At 35.6% G+C, this 20788-nt stretch overlaps 1 protein-coding gene across 3 annotated transcripts; it reads right to left on the reverse strand.

The window, feature by feature from the left end:
• Positions 1 to 371: 371 nt before the first annotated feature.
• LOC112576531 (serine/threonine-protein phosphatase 4 regulatory subunit 1-like) lies at positions 372 to 20788 on the reverse strand. 3 transcript variants are annotated; one of them, XM_025259066.1, is made up of 23 exons: positions 20524 to 20665; positions 20313 to 20419; positions 20183 to 20227; positions 18940 to 19036; positions 16855 to 16961; positions 16597 to 16739; positions 16276 to 16336; positions 15973 to 16058; positions 13508 to 13612; positions 13055 to 13120; positions 12598 to 12756; positions 11489 to 11604; positions 8273 to 8960; positions 7582 to 7858; positions 7369 to 7451; positions 6719 to 6904; positions 6242 to 6403; positions 4023 to 4123; positions 3781 to 3901; positions 3312 to 3427; positions 2735 to 2895; positions 2338 to 2483; positions 372 to 2178 (listed from the first exon to the last, which is right to left on the reverse strand). In XM_025259066.1, the coding sequence occupies exons 2-23, from the start codon at positions 20398 to 20400 to the stop codon at positions 2167 to 2169; spliced, it is 3126 nt and encodes a 1041-aa protein (XP_025114851.1). In that variant the 5' UTR covers positions 20401 to 20419; positions 20524 to 20665; the 3' UTR covers positions 372 to 2166. The 3 variants fall into 3 exon arrangements, with proteins under 3 accessions (XP_025114851.1, XP_025114850.1, XP_025114853.1); XM_025259065.1 differs by lacking the exon at positions 20313 to 20419 and having other exon boundaries at positions 20524 to 20788; XM_025259068.1 differs by lacking the exons at positions 20183 to 20227; positions 20313 to 20419; positions 20524 to 20665 and adding an exon at positions 19755 to 19900.

The raw sequence follows: 20788 nt of genomic DNA on the forward strand, positions 1-20788 counted from the left end.
TAGATGACTGCCTGAATTCAGATGTGGAGATTTTTTTATTTGCCATACCACTTTTTCAAAAGCATATCAAATGTGGTAATTTTCCAGGCAATGCTAACCTTTCAGCAAGACTGAATTATTAGGCTGCACATTTAACAATCATGCTGGGCATGTAGTGCAGCAAGTGTTAACCATATTGCTTTCTAGATTTGCCAATAGGGAATATACAGATATTCATCCACCACCAAGATTTCTTTAAAAATATTAAAATGCAGAACTGCATATCTTTTTAAACAATTCATTCTATGATCCCAAAATAGGCAACTAGTAATAGCATTTCATATTAACAAAATCTTTTCATGTCAGCTCACTTAAAATATAATGCAAGTTAATTAAGATTTATAACTTTATTATGAAAATCAACAAATTACATGCAGAGTGACAACTGCACTGCTCCAGACAATGCAGTGTCAAGGCAACATGTGAAAATCTTTTCCCAAGCTAGTTTTCCCAATTTAAAAAAAAAAAAGTAATCAGACATACACTTTATCTCAACAGTTTGTTCTACATGACAACAATAGTGTGATGGTCATTAGAAATTTTGCATAATACCACTGGTTTACATAAGTTTTTGCCCTTGATATTAAATTTGTGATGAGGAATTTTAAAACTTTTATTATAAAACTACTAGCGTTATTTTAAAAAATCCCCTTATTTAAAGTAGGAAAATATAGCAACAAAGCCTCCATGAATTAATGACATACACCCTTTCTTAGCATTACATTGAAAGAATGGAAAGTGTAACCTGTAAAATGCAGCAGTTTGGTTACATTTGGCTCTCATTTAAACCAACATACTAAATCGCACTAAAAAAAAATGGTCATTGATGATCTTAGAACTAGCTATTAAACACAGCATTTTAATCCAGCCATTTCCATGAAATCATTTTTAACTTTAACTGTGGACCAGACTAGGGATAAAAATACATGCCTAACCAGATGATGAAGTTTTCACCTAAAAAGCATGTAGTTCTTTTCCACTGCTAATGAACGGCTGCCCCTTAAATCAAGTCATGAACATTATTTGCAGACTTCCATCTTTGTAAGCAACAGGTCCAGTCTTACCCCCCTCCCCTAAGCTGACGACACGCATTTGTGGTAAATTGCATATTTTGAGTATCACAGTAGCTATTGATTTGTTTTTCATTATGTACAATTTTTGAGTTTTTTCCACAACTCATTCACAGCAGTTCTGTTCATGCAGCATATACTACAATTTTTGAAAAATACTCAACTGTGACATGAAAAGGGGACTATAACAAAAGTAACAGGTCTTCAATCCCAGAGCAGCCCTCCATAATGCTGAAAGTTTAGCCACATCTCAATTTCACCGAGAAGAAATGACCACATCACAGCTTTTTAATTTAACCTTGAGTTTAGGCCATTTAAATTCTTATTCAATCCCTGAAAGATGTCCATGTTTTCATGCATTTTAAAAAAAAAATGCCTGATTTACATGGAACTAGGAAAACTGCACATAATAGTCAAAATTAGGAATGATCTTAACATCCAACTATTAGTTATTTAGTTCAAAAGTTTGCATACTGAAATGCATGCACATATCAGCAGGCAGGAAAGCAACTTACTGTACAAATTTGTTTTTAGTCTTCAACAATATTTGAACTGCTGAATATATTCCTTGTGACTTTTAAAAGCTTTAACTTAAGAAAACACCTTTATTCAATTCATATCTACTTAAAAATAAAAAATACAAATAAAAGTCAAATCTGAGGCATGTTTTTCCTTGCACCACACCATGATTTTTATGCAATATCACTTACAGCCTGCTAATGTAACAGACTGATACAAGCTGAGGTGGAGCATAAAATTAAAGTTACATCAACCGAAAGTTCATGTAGCAAAGGACTTAAAACAATCCCAAACACCTCAGTCTTCCCTACGAGTAATGAATTACTATCCTGGTATTATGCAAGTGTAACTAGGACACTGCTGCATTAAGACTACCTCTGCCAATATGTGATACACTTTTTTTATGCCACCTTTCAACAGGTGAACTCATAAATAAAATCACAATAATGACAGGTTTAAATCATTCAAAAAATAGTTTATGCTGTAAACACCCCAAGGCGACCACATGGCTTGTGCAGCAATGAAACTCTTCCTGTTTTCAAACGGGCATCTGAAAAAAAAAAAAATTAAAAAAAATTACAGTGATACTATAAACTCATCACTAAACACTTTTTCAAAATCAATTTACATCAAATAACCAAATAACTGTTAAATTTGCCCATAATAAATGTCTATTGGTTTTGACTGTTTTCATATAAAATGTACTTACTGTGTCTGAATGCAGACTGGTGAAGGAACCGCTATCACTGTTCACGTTTGCAAAAAAACGGACATCACGATCATGGTCTGACTGAAGATTGTGCAGGGTATCAATCAATTCATCTTTGTGCAAGTTTGCTGAGGACATGAAATAGTCTGCGGGGAAAAAAAAGAAAGAAAATATAAATCACAATTCATTTAAATTTTAAAAATGATCTAAAAAAAAAAATAGAACATGCCTACCGACAAAGTAGAGGTGAAAACTTTACAATTCCTTTTTTACATCTTCAATTTTTAGACAAATTTACATGGCCTGTGCACAATTAAAAAAAAAGCTTATATAAAAACGTTTCCCAAGTCAGCTACATGAGAAAATAATGTAAAGCATTCATGAAAGGATATTTCACCTATCAGCAGCAGGCGGTTTGCCAATACTTTGGCCACAGTCAAACGCACGTTAGGGATAGGGTCTCGTCCTAAGGCCAACAATGGTGGCAAAAGGTGTGTTGCAAACACGGTTGAAGGGAGAGCATTTTCTTCCAAGACAACATAGCAAAGTTGACAAAATCTGCATGGGAAAAATAAAATCAATTTGAAACAAAAGAAAATCAAAAGTTTCAAGAGGAAAAATACAGCATCAGCCAGACTTAAAATTTATGAAAAACCCGTGCACACTTCTTTTTCAATCAAATGCATCTCCATGAAGAAACATTTAAACTGCACAGCATAGACATGCATACACTATTTTGACAAAAAAGGGTTTTTTGGCAAATGAGACTATAAAAACTACTTTAAAGCATGTTTAAAATAAACACTTTGAATTAATGTTAGGTGCAATCCAACAACCCATGATCCTTCCTGCCCTGGTGACATGTGCTTTACCTTCAAATTACTTAAGAAGCCTGAACAAAAAGGGTTCACCGTCTTTATATAAAAAGTGCGCCTATGGCGCAAGCACAAGAACAAAGTCAAAGATACACTTACATTTGACGCCCAAGCCACTTGTTGTTATGAGCAAATTTTTCAATAAGTTCATTAATAAAAAAGATTAGCAGCCTCTCATTATCTTCCATGTAGATTTGCCGCAAAATGGCACAAACCTGTTAACATATTTAAAGGTCTAATGCATTATCCTAGTTTCCAATTAAAACTAGTAATCACTTATTAAAGACACATAGCAACAACTTATCCAGCAAAATCCAGCATATCTCAACGAAATAAGCAGTATAATGCCCCGTGATCAGTATTATTGCAGAAGAACTGGTAATCCATTAGCTAAAACTTGTCAGCACATTTCTGCTGAATTATAATGGAGAGAAAAAATTCACGTACTTACTGCATTTTGATAGGAGAGTGGGGTATCAATTACAGGTATTCATGCTTGTGCAACTGCAAATGTATCCTATATTAACTAAAATGTTTTACTTTTGTTTCATAAATGCATTATACCCACCAAGCTAAAAGACACAATCCTGACTTCACACACTTTGTCCATGCACAGGTTTACAGCTAAGGGAGCTAAATAGCGCATGATGTCTGCTGGAGTGTAGAGTTCACAAAGCAGAACCAGCTGCCTGAAACCAATTTATCATCAATATGTGAATACTGAAAAAAAATCTTTAAATAAGCAACTTCTTATGCTATCAGCATAATTTCTGAGATCAAAGGTTAATTTTATTTAATAAACCTACTTACTCAGCAAGCTCCTGTCGAAATCTCCAGTTACGATGGTTGTCCGTCTTCATAAAGTCAGAAACTTTAATAAGATACTTTTGTCGAACTTCTGTGCGCAGCAACTGTTTTAAATATATATAAAAAAAATCAAGTCGAAATTGTGTAAATATTTTTAGTCTTCTTGATTAGTCACTTCTAAGACAGGAGCATCTTTAAGGTGGGACGCGGCTCGGTAAAATATCGATTTTTGGGTGCCGTGGTCTATTTTCAGCTAACACCAGATTTGCGTACTTTGACATATAATAAAACAGATTCCGAGGTGTTTTTGTTTAAAAATGTGTGTTTTGATGCTTAATAAAATAGTTTTTAACACCTACCCTTACCGATTTTGTTTCCAAACCTCGTGCTGATACCGAAAATTGCTCTTTTTTGAGCCTTGGTTACGCATATTTCGATCCCGCGAAAGCCGACATGTTGTATACCGTTTGAACCGGCATTCTCTCCCCTAGCTCACTATACAAGTAAAAGGCCTATGGTAAAAATAGTTTTTAAGCTATTTTTAACTAAATGATGTCACTCTTTTTCGTATTGTTCACTGCCATTGGCTTACATTGTAGTTTCCGGTACAAAATTTGAAACGACGTGATCCGATTGGTTCTTGGTCCTAGCAATGAAAACTTCCGTCGTCAACAAAATGGCTGACATTTTTGATTCAGTCCAGTTCAGTTGGGATTGACGCACAATTTTAATAAATGTCATTTAATTTATGAGTGAGAAAAAGAAATCTTGGCGTGAGAAACATTCTTTGGAGTTGAACAAGCGAAATACAGCGACTACACAGCAAAATAACACAAGTTTCGGGAAATAGCACGTGCCGAAATGACATCGCGATGATGTGCAAGTAACGACCGTCCCTGACAATTTAACAAAATTCCGATAGTAACATCTTTTATATGTAGGAAATTTTTTAGATTTTCAAAGGTTTTGATTAGAAATGCGGCATCCTGTAAATTTTATTTAGCGAGTCTACAAATGCTTTTATTTGTTCCTGCGTTACCCCCCCCCCCACACACACACACACACTTCCTCGCACAATGAGTGCACTTGTTATGCGATATAATAAACATTTCTGGAGCTTTTTCCCGCAAACTGTTTTAGTGAAAGAACGAACTATTAAAGTTTTCCGATGGACATTTGCTGCCTATAACCATTTGGCCACGATTACATAGAACTGAAAACAGTAGCGTCCCTATCAGGTAAATGGTGGAAGTTTCAATAAATTTTACTATGCGGTAAAGACAAATATTAACCTCATATTAATATTGTAATGATGAACGACAAACCACTAAAATAAATAAGCAAATGTGCATGGACTCTTAAGTATAATGGTGCTTAATCTAACACAGACAAGCAGATTATAAGGCTATACCTGAAACCCAGACAGTGAGAAAGCAATAAGAGGAACAAAAAAGCTTATGGTTTCTGAACAAGAAAGCTGTTAAAGATTAATATATAGTCCTGGGATACTAGGATAGACTTAAATTACATAGTAGGATGCCAAGTGTAGCATATAAACTCAGAAATATATTTTTCAAAAATAATCTTATATTAGATATATTCATTTTCAATCTTTAAACCGGAATTTTTCTTATTTCCGTTTTGATGCAGCGGCTTAAATAAAAAATAAACTATATCTCAAGATAGGCTTGTGCTACAACATCCAAATTTTGCAGTTTTATTTAGAAATGTATAAACTCAAGGATAGCTTATGGATTTCCTGGTAGAAACATTACTTTGACTGAAATTAGCATTTGAAGAGGAAAAAAAATCCAATGGCCGAGTCTACTGGTGGGTACCATGTTTGACTGGTTGTATCTCCTAAACCTCTTGAGATAACAAAAAGTTAATTGGATATCCTTTAGATCACTGTTTCTAGTTTATAAAAACACCTAAAGTTTTGGTATATGACATATGGTATTGTGTGTATGCAATTTTGAAATACTTGTACGTTTTTAACGAAAAATGTTGATTAAAATCAAAATTTTCATTGTAGCTTCCAAAAACACTATCCATGTACTACAAATATGGTATTTTAACACTCTGGGATATAAAGCATTTAAATATATATTCAAAACAAATATTTCACTCATTGGAGTAGGTGTCCCACCTTAAATTGCAGGAGTTTTTGCATAAAAATTCCTCTTACCACTCAAAAGATCTGATAAATAAGTCTCTCTCACCCTTAGAAAATCAGCAAGATGCTTAAGGACACCAATCCTAACTTCATCCAAGTCTTTCAAAAAACCATCAAAAACGGGCAAAAGATCTCGGTGTGTGATTTCCTCGCCCAGGATTTGTGCCAGCTCATGAATGGAAAAGGCAAGAGTTCTGCGTACCTTCCACTGGAAAATTGAAAATAGAATAACAAGCTACTGAATGTACAAATTAAATTACAATGCTTTTAAAACAGAAATGGAACAATGAACCAAAACTTTTTTAAACAAATTACAATCTTGCATTAAATTTAAATTTTTTAGGACTTGCAGTCTTTACAAATATTTTTCTGACACTCAGCAAAGGTTTTTTTTTTATTAACAGTAAGGGTGGATGCTTAATTTAGGAGCATCATGGTTACGCATTTATTACCTTCATAAGACCATTTGTAAAAATTTTGTTTTTTGTGTTGATTGTATGCTTACAAATAAGCAAAAGAATACCTGCATAGCTTGTGTAAGGGTCTCATACAAATGTCGAATACAGTGCCAGTTACGACGACCCAAGGTGTATGCAACAGCAGGAAGGTTGAAAGCACAATGCCGGGTAATGTCTGTATCGACAGTTTGTGCACGTGATGGATCAACCATTCCAAGGTAATTTTCCAGTAGTGACTGTGGCACTATGTCCTTAAAAAAAGTTTAATGCACAAAATGGTTTGTTAGGTTACATGGGTAACTGCATGTCTGTTCTCACAGACCAAGCACAGAAAAGCTTTAAAATCTGTGCACTCTACAGAAACTGTTGCCACTATTAATGAGGAAAATGGACTGTCAAGTAATCAGAGTACCAGAACCTGAGCCAAGAAGTGCAAATAATAGGTAGTTTGGCAATTAAATGTTACACAGAAGTTTTCCCCAGTTAGATATGAAAAAGCAAAGCAGTAAGTCATCCCCAGGTTAAATAATGCGACCCACATACCACTCTTCAATGATCTTAAAGTCAGGACTTTTACTCAGCATTTCGAAAAGACAAAAATAACATACCAAACATGCCAAGCAATTTTTACATTAAAAAAGAAACTCATGATATCTAGATATTTACAAACCATTTGTTAAGGCTGTAACAACTTAACTTTGACAATAATAATTACCTGCTGCTGTGCTAAAACAGCATCATCAAGGTAAATCTTTGAAGCAAAATCATCCATGTAGCTTAAGCTGCTGCTACTTAAATCTGCAAAATATTGAAACCTTAAGTTTAGAAGATGCTTTGAAGTTGTCTAATTGTTTTATACATTTCCAAATATATAAAATTCCTTAAAAATGTATTTGTTTTAATAGTTCAAGGTGTTAAAACCACAAACCTTGAACCACTCCATCAACAACAGCAAGGGTAGGTTCCCCCATGTTCTGGCCAAGCACATGTGTACTGCCTATGTTGCTTACTGTTTCTTCATCTGCATCACTCACTGTACTGACACTAGCAGTATGAATCTTAACACCTGACAGTTCAATCTCTTTGCGTTGAACACTGCCCACATCGTGTGGCAGCTGTGACAGTGGAGATCCAGCAACAGTGTTGGATGTCATGATCACATCTACATGTGTCGAGTAGACTTTGTGTTTGTCCTCATCTTTGACCTATCAAAATTGACAATCCCTTTCAATAGACATATTGCACAAATTAACAAATACATTCGGAATGACAATCATCTAAGGCAAAACCTTTGCACAAGTAATAAAATATACCTAGTTGATTTATAAAAGATTGTGTAGGCTTTTTTGTAATTGGGGAGTGGAGAGTGGTTGGTAAAATCTTAATGCTAGTTTTTCTAACATCGGTAACCACTTCAAAGCTGACCTTTAATAATCATTGTGAAAAATTGACATATTGAAAGGCATTCTGAACCCAAATAGTTTCTCCAGCAGTTTAACATCTAAAATGACACCATAGTCAGCAAAGTTAACTGTCAAGGTTTTTAAAAAGACTTCCCCATGGTAAAACATTGCTAGCATCTCTGTATGTAAGTAATAAAACAGATATGTCTCTTTTACCTTTGCAACAACATGAATATTTGCAGGTGCACCATTAATAAGATCAAAATCAATGTCCACCTCTGGAAGGGGTTGTCTCCAATACTGGAATGTGTTGAAGTTGTCCAAGTGTACATGAACTCTATGCTCAGAATTTTGTCGACCTTCTGGTGTTGACAATTCTGATGTGTTTGAAAGCACAGAAGGTTGAAAGATGATCTCGGCAGAAGGCACAGCCTGCCCAGTTTCAGAAATCACAGATGTCTCGGGTATATTAGGTTCACAGCTTGGACAGAGGTTAATGTTATCACAGTTTAGTTTGTCATTTTCATTAACTATCTCCTGCCCAGTAAGATCTAATTCACACTTTTTCAACAGCTCAGACTCAATGTCTTCTGAAATAAGTTGCGCGTTGTCAACATTCAACCTAGACATGCCTTCTGCTAAACATTGGTCTAAACTATTAACACATTCTACAGAATTCACATTTTCAGTTGTTTTTAAGTTTTCACAATGTGTACTTGTCATTTTTTCTACACGATGCTCCTCGAAAGATTTATCTTCTGTCCATGGTATAACTAGGTGGCCATCACTGAAGCCATTGCCTGCACCATCATCTGCTTCCGATAAAACAATGTCCATCTCATCATCTTCATTTATGAAAATTGTTCTGCTTTCCATCATTCCAGTGCCAGTCATTTCACTGTCACTGAAAGAAAAATATTCCTGCAGTAAGAACACTTCTAACATACATAAGATCTATTACTCAAAATATTTCAAAGTTGTTCCTGCATGACATTATTGGACACATGTATTACTGGGCCAGCCCAAAAAAAAAAAAAAAGGTTTCAACTAACAAATATGTTACTTTAGTCAAGAAAACGGTATCTGTAATTATACTCATTTAAAAGAAATGCCTCATGGCAAGATGCTTTTGCAAGAATTCTGTTTTTTTTGGTGGTTAGCTTAAATTCTAATAAACCTCTTAGAAGCTGCAAAGGGACACCCATATGAAAGGTTCTAAGTACCACCTTTTTAAATATTTGTTTTGTAATGGCAAGCAATCCCAAAGGTCAGTCTTTCATACCACATTTAAATAAGTGTAACTTTAAATTTCAGCACAAGCTGGCCTTTACAAGTTTTTCAAGACTATACCACCTTGTGGGTACAGCTGCCAAAAAACAGCAAGAACAGACCCTTTACTGGGTTATTTTAACAAATGAGCCTCACAATCTGCAGCTGATATATATATAAACACCTATAAAAAGACTTAAGGTGGGACACCTACTCCAATGTGTAAAATATTTGTTTTGAATATATTTTAAATGTTTTATATCAGAGAGTGTTAAAATACCATATTTGTAGCACATGGAAAGGTTTTTTTTCCAAAACAGTGAAAATTTTGATTTTAATCAACATTTTTCGTTAAAAACGTACAAGTATTTCAAAAATAAATATACACAATACCATATGTCATATAGCAAAACTTTTGGTGTTTTCATAAACTAGAAACAGTGATCTAAAGGATGTCATTGTAATTTTTTTTTATCTCAAGAGGTCTAGGAGAAACAACCAGTCAAAAATGGTACCCGCCTGTAGACTCGGCCATTGGAATTTTTTTCTCTTCAAATGCCAATTTCAGCCAAAGTAATGTTTCTACCAGGATATCCCAATGACATCCTTGAGTTTATACATTTCTAAATAAAACTGCAAAATTTGGATGTTGTAGCACAAGCCTATCTTAAGATAAATCATTTTGTAAATAGGCCCCGACGTCAAAAACGGAAATTGGACAAATTCAGGTTTAAAGATTGAAAATGAATATATCTAGCATAAGATTATTTTTGAAAAATATATTTCTGAGTTTATATGCTTCACTTGGCATCCTACTATGTAATTTAAGTCTATCCTAGTATCCCAGGACTATATATTAACCTGTAACATTTTTCTTGTTCGGAAACCATAAGCTGTTTTGTTCTTTTTGTTGCTTTCTCGCTGTCTGGGTTTCAGGAATAGCCTTATAATCTGCTTGTCTGCATTAGATTAAGCACCATTTGACTTAAGAGTCCATGCACATTTGCTTATTTATTTTAGGGGTTTGTCGTTCATCATTACAATATTAATATGAGGTTAACATTTGTCTTTACCGCATAGCCAAATTTATTGAAACTTCTACCATTTACCTGATAGGGACGCTACTGTTTTCAGTTCTATGTAATCGTGACCAAATGGGTATAGGCAGGAAATGTCCATCGGAAAACTTTAATAGTTCGTTCTGTCACTAAAACAGTTTGCGGGAAAAAGCTCCAGAAATGTTTATTATATCGCATAACAAGTGCACTCATTGTGCGAGTAAGTGGGGGGGGGGTGTAACGCAGGAACAAACAAGAGCATTTACAGGGTGCCGCATCGTTGAGTTAAAATTATAATCAAAACCTTTGAAGATCTAAAAATTTCCTACATATAAAAAAGATTTTACTATTAGAATTGTCAGGGACGGTTGTTACTTGCACACCATCGCGATGTCATTTCAGCACGTGCTATTTCCCAAAACTTGCGTTATTTTGCTGTGTAGTCGCTGTATTTTGCTTGTTTAACCCCAAAGAATGTTTCTCACGCCAAGATTCCTTTTTCTCACTCATAAATTAAATATTTAGCAAACTATGCATCAATCCCAACTGAACTGAACTGGACTGAATAAAAAATGTCAGCCATTTTGTTGACGACGGAAGTTTCCATTGCTAGGACCAAGAACCAATCGGATCACGTCGTTTCAAATTTTGTACCGGAAACTACAATGTAAGCCAATGGCAGTGAACAATACGAAAAAGAGTGACCTCATTTAGTTAAAAATAGCTTAGAAACTATTTTTACCATAGGCCTTTTACTTGTATAGTGAGCTAGGGGAGAGAATTCCGGTTCAAACGGTATACAACATGTCGGCTTTCGCGCGATCGAAATATGCGTAACCAAGGCTCAAAAAAGAGCAATTTTCGGTATCAGTACGAGGTTTGGAGACAAAATCGGTGAGGGTAGGTGTTAAAAATTATTTTATTAAGCATCAAAACACACATTTTTAAATAAAAACACCTCGGAATCTGTTTTATTATATATCAAAGTGCGCAAATCTGGTGTTAGCTCAAAATAGACCACGGCACCCAAAAATCAATATTTTACCAGAGCCGCGTCCCACCTTAATTTGAAGCTCAGTCCTAAATGTGTTATGTTAGAATATACCTCTGGAGGTCTCTCATGACAATTGTTCCATCTTCATTAACGAAGAGACCTGTTAAGGCAGGATCAGCAAAGGTTGAAATGAATGGACCGAGCTGCTGAAACGCCGACATCCGAACCTAGGAAAGTTGTCAGTTAAAAATGAGACTAAATAAAACGAATGCAACCAAAACATGTTAAACAAAAATGTTAAAACACTAGTATAAACTAGTAAAAGCACTAGTATAAATCTTAATTTAAAAAAAATCAGGGGGTGCTTCAATTAAATTGGCATCTTCCCTAATCCAAAAACAATGTGCTAAGAGGTAACCTCAAACATGTGAAAAACTCCTTCCTAGCATGTTGCATTTTCAGAAGCGAACCTTTTCGCAACCAGTGTTCTTTTTGCACACAGGGTAGAATCACAAAATGGCACACAATGAGTAAATGAATACCTTGTAACAATGCCTTTGGAAAAAAGTTTTTTGACTAGCTTTTTTCTCAGCAAACTAAAATAGTCAGATATTTTGTTATACCTGAACCTTAGCGAGTACAATAAAACTATCGTTCTGATCCTATTGCTTGAATATTTTTTTTTAAAAATTGAGACAATGTCAACACTTCCTGTTTACTGCAAGTAAAAAGGTGTAACTATTGAAAAACATACTTCGTGCCCACCATTCCTGATCAATACAATCCGTCTATGCATTACAGGTTAGTAAAATAATTATATTTCAAGTGGGGGTGGTTTGAAGGATGTATCTTGGCAAAGCAGCCACTTGTATCTACTGGTTTTTGTTAAGTATCCACCAGTTACATTTAAATGAATCAGAAAAACTTGATAAATCGAATCTTTAGCTGTGGTGTTTATTTAAAAAGCCAATTAAAACTTGAAATTACAATAATGAAATTTGGTAGCCTTATTCAGATCAACAAAAGCGCTTGCTTATTGATCTAAGAATTTTCAAAATTTGTTTGGCATTTTTTTTAATACCCACATTTTCAGAATTACACTGTTGTGGTCCTATGATTTCTTAACGAGTAACAAGCATTGTATTTACAAAAAAAACAAAACATGGCATTTTAGATTAGCACAGACCTTATTTAAAAGTAACAACCAAATTAATTTATACCCATCGTGATTGATCACTAAGGAGATTGACAAAAAGGTTGGCCAGAAGTCGCCGTCGAGTTTCCAACGAACATGCACATGAAATTGTCATAAAACACTCAGCACAAGCTTTGCGTACTCCCCACACTCCATCTTCACACAGGTAGAGGAACTTCGGAAGCTGAAAAACAAAGCATTTTTTTAAAGAGATATGTACACTAAGATATACAGCATTATTTGCAGCAGAAAAAAAAATTATTGAGTGTGAAGACATTTTCTCAGAAAAAAATGTGTGAAAAGATAGTGGGGGTAAAAAGTCTGTTTTGAAATTAAGACAAAAATTATCTTAGAAAGATTGCCTTTACATTTTCACTAAGATCTCATTTTATTTTTTTGGTGTTGAAATAGCAATTTTCCATTAGCTGTGCCATTAGCTGTCCATTTGCAGCAAACAATTTGTGCAAATGAGTTTCACTTACCAAAACTTCTTCACTGTTTTCAACTCCGACAACATTACACACCTCACCAAAGTTAGAAGCACAGACCTGTAAATACCAGGTTTAAGATGCCAGGTTTTCACAATATCTTGTTTGTAAGATTCTCTAATACACTTTGTTAAAGAAAAAAATATCATAATTTGAAGCATATATCCAGAATACCAGGATGATACTGGTTAAATGTTAACCTATAAGTATAAGCCCATCAATAAATTTATAAGTGAGCATATTTCCTATATCATCAATTAGATACATGTTTATAGGATTGTTCATTTCACCCTATATAAGCCATGGTGGTGCAGCTTAAAACCTAAACAGAATCCCTCCCCCTTCCAAATAAGCAGCCATACATTATATTTGTTATTTTATTTATTTTATCTGATGTTTGTGTTAAATATTAACAGTGCTGAACATTTTTTTTGTAACTGAACCAACCTTTCTGACATGAAACAATGGGTCAGTCAGCATTTCACAGAAACGAGGCAAGAACAGACGCTCGGTGATGTCACGACCTAGCAGTGGTGCCATCTTACTCATAAGCTGATGGACAAAACATAAATGACCAGAGGGATTTAACACATCTGCTGAAGCTATCAAGAAATATTGTTGTAATTAACAATTAATTTTCAAAACAGTGTAATTTAATCAAACTACATGAAGTCTGACTAAATTAATCAGCTCAAAGAAATTAACAAAGGCTTAACATAAACAGCTTACTAAAGGACTGCAGTATGTAACAGATTCTTAAATATATTATTTGTCTGCTTTTAAAATTGAATTCAGTTACCCTTCCATAAAAACTTTATATCGTCTTCTTAGAGATCAATTTTGCAATAACCAGCAGATACACAATTCTTGAAGTATTGTCATCTTCTAAATGAAGACCATGTCATAGCCAGCTCATCCAAGCAGGCTGTGATATGTGCTACATGTCCACATCACAGTCACCTGGACGAGCTAGAAACAACATTCCAATGGATATGACAGCAATGAGCTCGAAAACGTTTACTTAAGCATTACTTCAATGAATCTGACAGCAAAGAGCTCACCAAAGCAGGCTGTGATTTGAAACAGCATCACAAAGTCACAGCCTCTTTGATGTGAACTCAGCAGTCATAACTGATGCTTAGGAAGACTTGCTGTTTATAATTTCACCAAAAAAAGGAGTGCTACAGAAATCTAGGCCTAGATATTTAAAACCATACCAGGTCAACACCATGTTTTGCTATCCAAATTGTACTCCAGACTTTTTCTTCACATCTTTTGATGGCCAACCCTACCACAACAAACCACAAAAGAAAACGGCTACATTAACTACACAAATTATGGCTGCTGCGAGGGTCAGCATGACAGAAGGCTCACCAAAGCAGGCTGTGATTTGATCATGAGCAACAGATCACAGCCTCTTTAGCGGTCCATCCAATCATTTTATCTGATGAGCATTATGTTTCCATGCATGGCATGATTTATTAACCAAATTTCACCATATGCCAATCCTTAATTAAATATTATAACATCAAAACAGTGTTTTACACTGAGCCATTAACTAAGGCTGTATCACAGAAAAGCAATCAGCCCTGTAAACAGATGCTATATACTAAGAAAGAAAACGATGCCAGAGATGAGAGTTGAACCCATGACAACCAACCTTCTCTGTTTTGGTGACAGACACTAACCATCGTGCCACTGGACCATCCATGAGAAGTGTAACACAAAACAATGAACTGATTTTTATTCTTTGAGGAAGATGCCGAAACTTTGTCATGAAGTGCTGAGAGATTCTCTGCCTGGCAGAAAGCTCACCAAAGTAGGCTGTGATATGAACACAACAACATTTCACCAACCCTTTGATGCCACCTCTGACCAGTGACTACTTCATTTACCATTCAAACTGCTGAGCTTTGACCAAAAATTTGACACTGTATCAGGCACACCTGAATGTTTAACAAAATCTTTGCTGTGCCAGTCTGCTGCAAGAAACTGTGAAAAAGCTCATCAAAGCTGGCTGTGATATGAAGTCAACAAACACATCACAACTACTTTGATTGCTCCATGCACATTTGCTTTGTAACTGGCAAATATTTCTACTGTTACCAATACTAAAAGGGTGGGGAGAGAAAAACACAAGATCCAGAAAATGATGTGACGCTGAAGCTAGACCAGCTCATCAAAGCTGGCTGTGATATGACTGAACTCAACACATCACAGCATCTTTGATGGGCAGATCCTAGCACTGAACTTTAATTGCCTTGCATCTTACATGTCTCTGCTCCTGGAAGATGACGCCTTTGATCTGACGCACTGTTCAAAACCATAATACTGATCCAAGCAGGCTGTGATATGACATTAAGGTACACATCCCAGTCACTTGGTCAGCACCATAGCTTTGCCTTTAAACTTAAGAATGGAATTACTGACAGAGCTCCATCGCCGGCAACACGAAGAACAGGGCTCATCAAAGTTGGCTGTGATAGCTCCTAGAGGACCACTATAACACCCACCATTGATGACCCCATCTCATCGTTGACCTTATTTTCTTTCCTGGGTCTATTAACTAACTTACACATGCAACAGGATTACAATATACACTTTTTACTGTATGTGGGCTTTTGAGGGCATCCTTACAAAAGTAGATCCACTCAAGCTGTTTATAGGTCAGCAACTGAATCTTGACGCATGGTTTCCCCTTGATGCAAAAGACAGGGTAATAAGGTGAATCTGAAGGACCGACATCTCACTACCCATGTCTTTCACACCAAAAGGATTTCTTTGTTTGCGATCATTGTAGACCAAGCAAGTTCTTGAAGTGAAACAAAATGAAAAATTTGGGGTAGAAAACAACCCTCCCTCCTCCCCAAAGAAAACTTTAGAATTAACCAAACGTTAAAAGAAAAACTCACAGCAACTGCTTCAGTGCGGTAGTCATCTTGACTAGTTGGGCTAGCCAAATCTAGGATTACATTGACCACTTGCTTCTCTATATCCTCTGTAAACAAAGGAAAGTTTTCTTTCACTTGATATGTACTGACTGTGAACTAAAACTCGACTATATCCATTTATCATCAATTTAAAAAATAAAAGTGTAGAAATAAATGACCTTTTTCTTTATAAAAAGCACACAGTAATCGAAATAATAATTGTGTTTTAACAAATGTCAAAAATCAGGACCGATTTAGTTGAAGTCTCATTAATGAACAGCTCACCTTTTTCTACAAGGCCTTGTTCAAGTAAAACCAGAAGGGCTGCTTGGCTTGTTTTTCGTACCTTTCCAAAAACAAAAAAAAAATCATAATAATTTAAAAACACCTCAGTTATTAGAAAGGTGGGAGGGGGGATATTTTTCCAGCAAACTTTTAACCATGTTTGCAAATTATCTTTTAAAATTGGTAATACACTAAATGTCAATTTGTTTATGGATGAAGATCAATATAGATTATACAAGAGCCAAAGTGAGAATCCAAGCAAGTTATTAGCAAACTGTTTGGGGAAAAAACCAACAACTGCCAAGAAAACTGCTGACAAACCTGATTGTTTTCATCATTCAAGTAGCGCACCACCATGGGAAGTATGTAGGCTGGTACAGCATCAGGAAATAATGTTCTATTTTCTTGACAGTAGACTGCTATGTGTGGCACTTGCTCCATTAGCTCTGATCGTACAGATGGCTCTGAAAATTACAAAGAAACTCAATTTCATCAGTATTTTTCTAATAATTTGTGAAGCTGACAAAGTTTCAACAGACAAAGCAATAGTTTTATAAAGCATTTAGTTTGAAAACCAACCTGCATCCATGGAGAGGTGCACCATTGATTCGAGCACAGCAAGACACGCCTGGTGGTCATCCCCAACTGCTCGTATTGTGTCCAACATTGTACGGGCAACAATTTGTCTGAAAACATTACAATTTGCTTTTCTGAGTATTGTTACAATAAAAACAATGCATGGTATACATTACTTTCTATAGAAACATTCTATTATAAAACAATCATTATTTGAAAAGCAGATTACAGTCTCATGAGTAGTTAAATACTTTCTTTAATACATCTTAAATTTCAAAGACAAATTTTCCTTTTGCTGGTGGATTTCATAAGTTCTAAATAACTTTGATGCTCACAGAAAAATAAACCTTGCATAAAAGAATTTTACTTTTCTTATACACCATCCACAGCTATTTACACACTGCTAAATGAATCAGTAATTTTGCTTTAAAAACCAAAGCACTGTCACATGGCATATTTTGATGATACATTTGCAATAATGGAAAAATATAAATGTTATTAAAACAAGACACTTTATCTCTGTTTTCCTAATGTGAACTGTTTCAAACACTTTAATTTCTCAGCAATGGGAACATCTCTGATTATAGTAAGCACAGTAGCCAATAGTGTGCATTTATTATCAAGCCAAGTTGCAAACACATTACATTAGCAATAGTGTTCACAGAGTTGTAAGGTGCAAAAGTATCAGAAAACATACTTCTTGAAAAAAAAACTCCAAAAAAGTCATTTGCAGCTTTGGACACAGCAAAGACTTAGTGAAAATTTAACATTAAAATGAACAATGCCAACTATCATCTTATCAATGTAGGAGTAGCTAATGTTTAACCCTTAGTGAATGATGAGCTAAGATTGTGGCTTTGCCAGGAAAGGCAATTTTCATAACTTTTATTGGAAAGTTTAAGCTTTCCTTAACAAAAATGTATAGGTTTCTTGGTCTGTTTACCAGAGAGAAGTAAGAGTTAAAAAAAACAAACTTAATCCATTGTCATCTTCATGGTTTTCAGTTAGTAGCCAATCTTCGTAATACTTATACAGTGGAACCTTGGCTGGCAAACGCCTCCATTAGCACACATTTCATTAAAAATTTGCACCAGATACCGAACAAAACTTCACCCACTCATATCAGACCAAGCAAGCATCATTCGCGCTCAAAATACAGTTTGTCATCTTCTGTGCACATCCTTCTTATGTAGTGATTCTTGTGGTTAAAGAAATGTGAGCATAGTGTGGCAATTGCAATAGTTTGTAGAAAAGTATTTCTCTAACAGTGCGATAGGCAATAGAAGCCTAAGCATGCTCAATACTAATGCGATCCACATTACCAAAAAGAGTTACAAAAAAGGCAGAAGCAACAGACACTGGATAAAATTTATCTATCCTTCAACCTCAAAGCGACAGAAAAGGGAAATCACCCCCAATTTTACAATGCCACATGCTCATGGAGGGGGAATCCAAGCAGTAATTCCATCCCTTCCTCCATCCACCCACACAAAACGGAAAGTTTAAATGTTTTCTTTACTTAACTCCATTTATATTGCATTTTAATTGTTCTCATTGAAAAAAACTATAAAACCTGCAACTTTTAATTCGCTAGTCAAAAGGGGCTGGGAACCAATTAAATCTATTTCCTTTATTTTTTATAGGGAAAATTGTTTTGGATACCGAACATTTCGGATAACGACCAACTTTCTAGAACTGATTGTGATCATTAACAAAGGTTCCGCTGTACTTCTATCTCATGCTTCCAACAAGGTGATAAGTTTTTTCCTGACCGATGAAAGTCCAACATCTGAAATATTACTTTTTCCTACAATGCACAAATAAAAAAAAAACAACAAATGTTGATGGGGATAAAATGCTTGTGAATTAATCTACAACTTACGCATGGTCATAAAAAGTGTGGATTACTATTTTTTCCTGTTTTCCTAATCAACTGTTTACAGTTCCAGAATAGTCTCATTAGTGCTTTCTTATCAATAAAATCCTGGATGAAGAAAGATGAACTGCTTATGCATGGTCATTATCTTAAAAAAGAAAATTGCGTATGCTATAGATATATTCATACTGACTATAAAAATTATAACAAACCTGTTAAAGACGTTGTCACTATCTGTGTACTTTTGTAGGCGCTGCAGAGGTGCCAAGTTCTCATCAATTTCACTGAGTCCATCATCAAATCCACAGCCTATAAAAAAATCAGTTAATGAAATCTAAATCCGTCTGATATTTTAGTTACACACAAAGAGTAAAATGCAATTATGGAAAAAAATTACATATTACAGTATAATAAACCACAACTGTTCGTGACAAACAGCAAAATACTACTTATGTGATTTGTTGTAAAAAAATCAAATGGCATACATTATAATTTTTATATAACTATGTATTGTGACAAAATGGAGTAACCGACAGTCGATAGTGCATTTAAAACTGGAATGAACCTTACATTAAATTTACAAAATTAGGAGAAGCCATACAAATATACATGCTGCAGGTCGGTATGCTGTAGCTGTGAGAAATTTCACCTCTACCGTCAATTAAGCCAATTGATGTGTGAACGCTAATTTCACGAACCACGTGCTTTAAGATTTAGAGTTGTCATTAACCCCAACAAACTAAAAAAAAAAACCGAAGACATGCACCTTTAACCTCCAAGGAAAAGTAGTTACTCGTGCTGCGCTGTTTCGGTCTTTTTAACACATTTAAAACAGGCAACATTTCTTTGGTGAGTGCAAAACTTTTGGCGGGGTCGGCACTCGGTGCAAGAAAAAAATGTCGAAGCGTTTTCTCTACCTCACCTACGTTTCTCATGCGTATAGCCAATACTACTCAATGCTTGAACTATTAGTCACAACGGGACTGAATTGTGTTCAAGTTAAAAAAAAAAATCATGCATTATTTACCTCAATTCGATAAACCTGCTCAAAGAGTGACTCGCTAGCACCCTGTGCAACCATTCAAACCAAGAGCTGTGGCGGGAATCGCGCAAGCAGGCCAAGTTCAAAAGGTCGTCAGGAAACCCCTTGGTCACATGACCCATCTCCATCATGGCATCAAATTCTCAGCTTTCGTCATTGTTATGTTTGAATTTCGAGCCAAAATTTCACGTGCAAAGAGGAGAATATATCTCTCGATCTTAAAGTGATATAAACCTTCGTGAAACAAAATTTAAGTATGTGTACATGCTCGCCCATGTGACTTTTCCATTGTTCACAAAGACGTTACGGCGCGAAACGACATGAAATCCTTGGAGTGAGCACATTTTGCCAACCTCGAACCACGCCAAATAGACGTGACATACATATACAAATTATTAAAAGTTAACACTTACCATCGTCAACGTTATCCTCTGGATCATCCTGATAGAAATCAATGTCTGAAACAGATTGAGATTTCGACTTATAATACGCACGAGTTTAAATTTTGAAGAAACAAAGTAAAACGATGTGAGGTGGACTCACCCGCCATCTTGGAAAAAACCACGAGGTATGTTTGAGGCTCATTGATTGGTCGAGTTAAGCGACATCTCGAATGATGATTGGCCTGCATCGATTTGTTTTGCTCGTACCTACGGAAAGAACCGAAGTGCGCTACGAACATGGCCAATGACTCATAAAGTGCTTTATCCTTTGCGTAAAACCATTGTCTGCTGTGAATGAATGAAATACTCACGATTTATCAAAACATCATAGAGTAAGCGTGCATATACTCGGTCCAAGGCTTGTTGGCCTACAGTTACAGCAGGAAGATGGCTTGTAATGTTGGTGTGCACTTTGCTTGTGTGAGTGTTCTTTGTTGTTGAGGCGGGAGCGCGCCCGAAGGGAACAAAGAGCCTCGTCTGTGACCAGCGAACGCGCTGGGCCCAAAGCTGGAGAGCGTGCAGTGTACTCGTCAAACGCGTACACAAAGAAAACCCCCCCATTATAACGGTATCACA

This window comes from Pomacea canaliculata, linkage group LG12 (genome assembly GCF_003073045.1).
Source record: "Pomacea canaliculata isolate SZHN2017 linkage group LG12, ASM307304v1, whole genome shotgun sequence".
Lineage (NCBI taxonomy): Eukaryota > Metazoa > Mollusca > Gastropoda > Architaenioglossa > Ampullariidae > Pomacea > Pomacea canaliculata.

Bases quoted from the DNA above. Each gene is read 5' to 3' on its own strand.
- LOC112576531 (XM_025259065.1), bottom strand. From the start codon at position 20,773: ATGGGGGGGTTTTCTTTGTGTACGCGTTTGACGAGTACACTGCACGCT. The intron at 13,121-13,507 runs GTTGGTTCAGTT...TGGTATTTACAG, and splicing joins CATTGTTTCATGTCAGAAAG to GTCTGTGCTTCTAACTTTGG. The intron at 6,905-7,368 runs GTAATTATTATT...ACTTTTTTTAAG, and splicing joins CTGTTTTAGCACAGCAGCAG to GACATAGTGCCACAGTCACT.